At 42.4% G+C, this 3,815-nt stretch overlaps 1 protein-coding gene across 1 annotated transcript in view; it reads right to left on the minus strand.

Moving 5' to 3' along the window:
- Positions 1–2,193, minus strand: part of LOC109534879 — a gene marked incomplete in the record, with an annotated part of 72,531 nt that extends 70,338 nt beyond the window's left edge. Inside the window, 1 exon segment of the mRNA XM_048662029.1 lies at positions 1,627–2,193. Within this exon segment, the coding sequence (XP_048517986.1) occupies positions 1,627–1,699 (73 nt within the window).
- Positions 2,194–3,815: the final 1,622 nt, after the last annotated feature.

Below are 3,815 nucleotides of genomic sequence, written 5' to 3' on the forward strand. Positions count from 1 at the left end.
TAAGTGTGTCGCAGGATACCCTCTAGGTGATAGTTCTTGATTACTTTTTGATAAATAATTCGTTCTTATTGCGAAATAGGATCACTATTTATCAATGTGTAATAGAAGACGTGAGGAAATTCTGTCTTTTTTAAAGACAAAATTTTTTGAGGCGAAATACCCAACAAGAAGTTTCGGTACAAAACTGAATAAATTTGGTAAAAACAAAAACAACTCGAAAATATGTAGGAACACGCATTTTGTATACAAATAATCCGCCCTCTATCTATCAGCGCGCTATATAACCTCAATCAATGGGCGACGTTAGGAAAGATGCACAAACTTTTCCGAAAAACACTATTATCATGCATCTTAGCGACAATTTTGCAAGTGGAGTTATGAACTGTTAATCCCTAAAACACAATTTAGCAGCAAATTGCACCGAACAATCTCATTTTCGTGCATAAATACGTGGTTTTGGGAAAACGACCATCCAGGATTTTTGAGCTAAAACTGCTCAATCTAAACTGTTCTTTCGGGTTAAGCAAGAAAAACGAGTCCAACGAGTCCACTGTAGTTTTACTGTGTGGTACTCCCCTCATTTGCAGTGTTGTCATGATGAAAGTTTCATGGTGTTTTCTTAACACTGGGTGATCTTAAACTGGAAAACCGCCCAAATATTCTTTGGCCATCACCGTCGCAACTTAATTAGAGACGAGAGAAAGTCAAGCGGCGCGAATAGAAAGCGTGGCTGACTGAAGACATTCTATGGCATCATGCTGGAATATTGCATTCCTGACTGATAAGCGACACTAATGGGGCTCCAGAAGTAGAATTAGATTGGGTAGAATTGACTTCTTTGCTCTCAGTCCCGTAATCCATCATCCGTAACATCATCGGTAGATGCCACAAAATAAAAAACGAAGAGTAGCATTAAAAGGCAAAATCTTCAACATAAAATATACACCATCTGGCCGGCAAGTAAAAGCATTTTGATGCGATTTGCCATCTGGCAAGCGCAAGCCAAGAGTAGGTACAGTTGATTTCATCTGTAGCAAAAGAAAAAACACTTTCCTAAGTTGTATTTCCCGTAGCTAAATGTTGGATCTTCCAAAGAAATCGACTGCAACAGTCCAACAATGTCGCATCCGAAAGCCCGCTAAAGCGAAGAAACAAAGAGACAATTGAAAGTCCGGACACGAATCGTTTCGCCGTCATTAAAACGCATTAGAGCGCATTTATGGCGAAAAAAGCCTTTAGGATTATGCAAATGTAGAGGAATCGAATCTTTCGCGTTGTTAAATGGCGACAAAGTGAAGATCGGGACCAAACGAGCGCCATCGCGTGCGGCCAATGTTTATTGTGGATTGTTAGCGGAGTCCCGTTAGGTCGCCGTTAGTTGGTCAAAGGTGCGCCAAGAGCCAATCAATGCCATCTAAGAACAATAATGTATTCCGCATTTTTCGTTAAAGCCGCATCGGGCATCTTAATCTCGGCGCCTAGAAACACCATTTTTGCAGCCGCGATAGTCCCCTAAGACGTGACGGTGGTGCTAATGGTGTTCGCCCAGTTGCAACAGCAACTTCACTCCGCCATAGGAGGAGCAGTTTAAGGGCGGGATGGTTTGCGCCAGCGGTTTCTACGCACCATTGGCAGGCATCAGCATCAATAATCCAATGGCACAAGCCGTAAAAGTCCATGGAATCCGCACTGACCCCATTCTAGCTCTTCAATGGTCACTTAGAACGAGCATCAGCCTCTTCGGCCACACCAACTTGGGAAAAGGCACAAGAATTTTCCCCGAGCACAGTCACCTCTAACGGTAATCCGAGATTAATCACTCAACGAATTAATGCACTGATTATACAAGAAAATTAACACAATGTAGTGGAGAAACGAGATGATGATTCTTCACGTGTAGGGTTATTTGGGTCATCTTCAATCCGCGCACCGGATCTCGGATTATTCGGCGACTGGAAGCTTTCCTACATGTTCCGATGGGTTTCACTGGCAAATCCGCACTTTCTATCACACTGGCCCTTCGAAGGGCGACGCGATCAGTTCCCAATTAATTGGCTTGAAAAAACCGGATTGCGCCTCACACGGTATGGCAGTACTCGATGGTTCTGGCCGACTGTACCCATAACGGAACCGCTACGAAGAAGCACGCAGACATGTTCTTGAGCTGCAGGTGGGGTTCCTGCCAGCCATTCGGTTTATATGTATTTTGCGCTTTTCGCTAGACTTTGTCTCCTTCACGTATGTGAATTTTCGCCTAAAATTCACGCAAGTTTCTGCGATGCAAACAACTTGGGAAACGCCCAGGAGAAACTCTTCCATATCCCGATGCGATCATTAAATTATTCGTCCCAATGAGTGATTAATTCAGTTCGCTTATTTGTTATTGCCAAATAAATAACGCAATTCTGGTTTAGGAAGCAGCACTTTCTCCAATATGTGTCATACCTGAGCGGATGTAACAACAGTTGAAGGCTGAACCGCACATCATGGGGGTTTTATTGTGACCAAACCGCTAGCGGTTGATTTCAAGCGCCGAAAAGAGTTATTGCTCAAGAAATACCCGAGTAGAGAGTGAGAGGAAACCGGTCAAGAGAAAACGCTGGAAATTATTTTCAGCGTTTTGCACGGGAATTGCATTCGAAATTTTAGCCGCAGATGTATCAAGATGGAACGTAGCACGCGCCAAGCTATCTTGCATCTTTCACAGCTTCTACAGGTGCAAGGGAGATGAGCGATGCTGGCTGCATTCCAGGTTCCCATTTTAGAAGCAAATTACCCCATTTGTGCAAGGGGGCTGCGTTTGTGTTCTTTAGCAGAAGGAGTGGTGGTCAACCCAGACAACTCAACTATTGATTTTACATATTTTTTCTTCCTTTGGTTAATTCGGGATATTTGGACAGTTTCCAGGACAAAAGCCCTGTTTCTCCAAAATTAGATAAGATTTCAAGTTGTGGCCTCCAGCAGCCTTTACGCGAAGTGTCATTTAAATTCTTAGGTCAATTAATTGTTGAAGAATCTGGCGAAAAACTTATTTAGATCGAATTTCGTAACTGCGGGCCGTTTTTTAACTTTGTGCGTTTTTTGCACAGCAATCTTCAAAGCGCCATTTTTCAAAAACCTGTTCAGATATCAGTTTGCGGCCTGCAGCAGCCTGCAGATGAAGCTTCGCTTTAACCATGTTGATAACATGAGACGAATTCAGATAAAAACTCTTTCGGAATTAAGCCCCCAACGTTGGACATTTTTTTTACCTTTTGCTGTTTTTGCACAAAAAATTTCAAGAAGCCATTTTTTCAAGAACCTGATCCGACATCAACTTGCAGTTTCCAGCAGCCTTTAGAGGAGGTTTTATCTTATTTATTTGGCGAATTTCGGCAGAATCCAGGTAAAACCTGTTTGGAATAAATTCCGAAACTTTGATTTTTTACTTCGCGTGGTTTTGTACTACAAATTTTAATAGGCAATTGCTCAAGAACCAGTTGAGATACAAATTTGCATCGTCAAGCAGCCTTTAAAGGAAGCTCGACTTTGATTATGGCGGAAATTTATGAAAAATCCAGTTGAAATCTACTTCCGAATTAATTCCTAAACTTTGGACGGTTTATGCAATTTATGCGGATCTGCACCACAATCTTCAAAACGCCATTTTTCAAGAACCAGACCAGATATCAACTTGCAGTTTCCAGCGGCATTTAAAGGAAGCTTTGTGTTAAATATGTGTCATACCTGAGCGGATGTAACAACAGTTGAAGGCTGAACCGCACATCATGGGGGTTTTATTGTGACCAAACCGCTAGCGGTTGATTTCAAGCGCC

The sequence above is a fragment of the Dendroctonus ponderosae genome, unplaced genomic scaffold (genome assembly GCF_020466585.1).
Source record: "Dendroctonus ponderosae isolate FM_Combo_2020 unplaced genomic scaffold, Dpon_F_20191213v2 Dpon_F_20191213_10, whole genome shotgun sequence".
Taxonomy (NCBI): domain Eukaryota; kingdom Metazoa; phylum Arthropoda; class Insecta; order Coleoptera; family Curculionidae; genus Dendroctonus; species Dendroctonus ponderosae.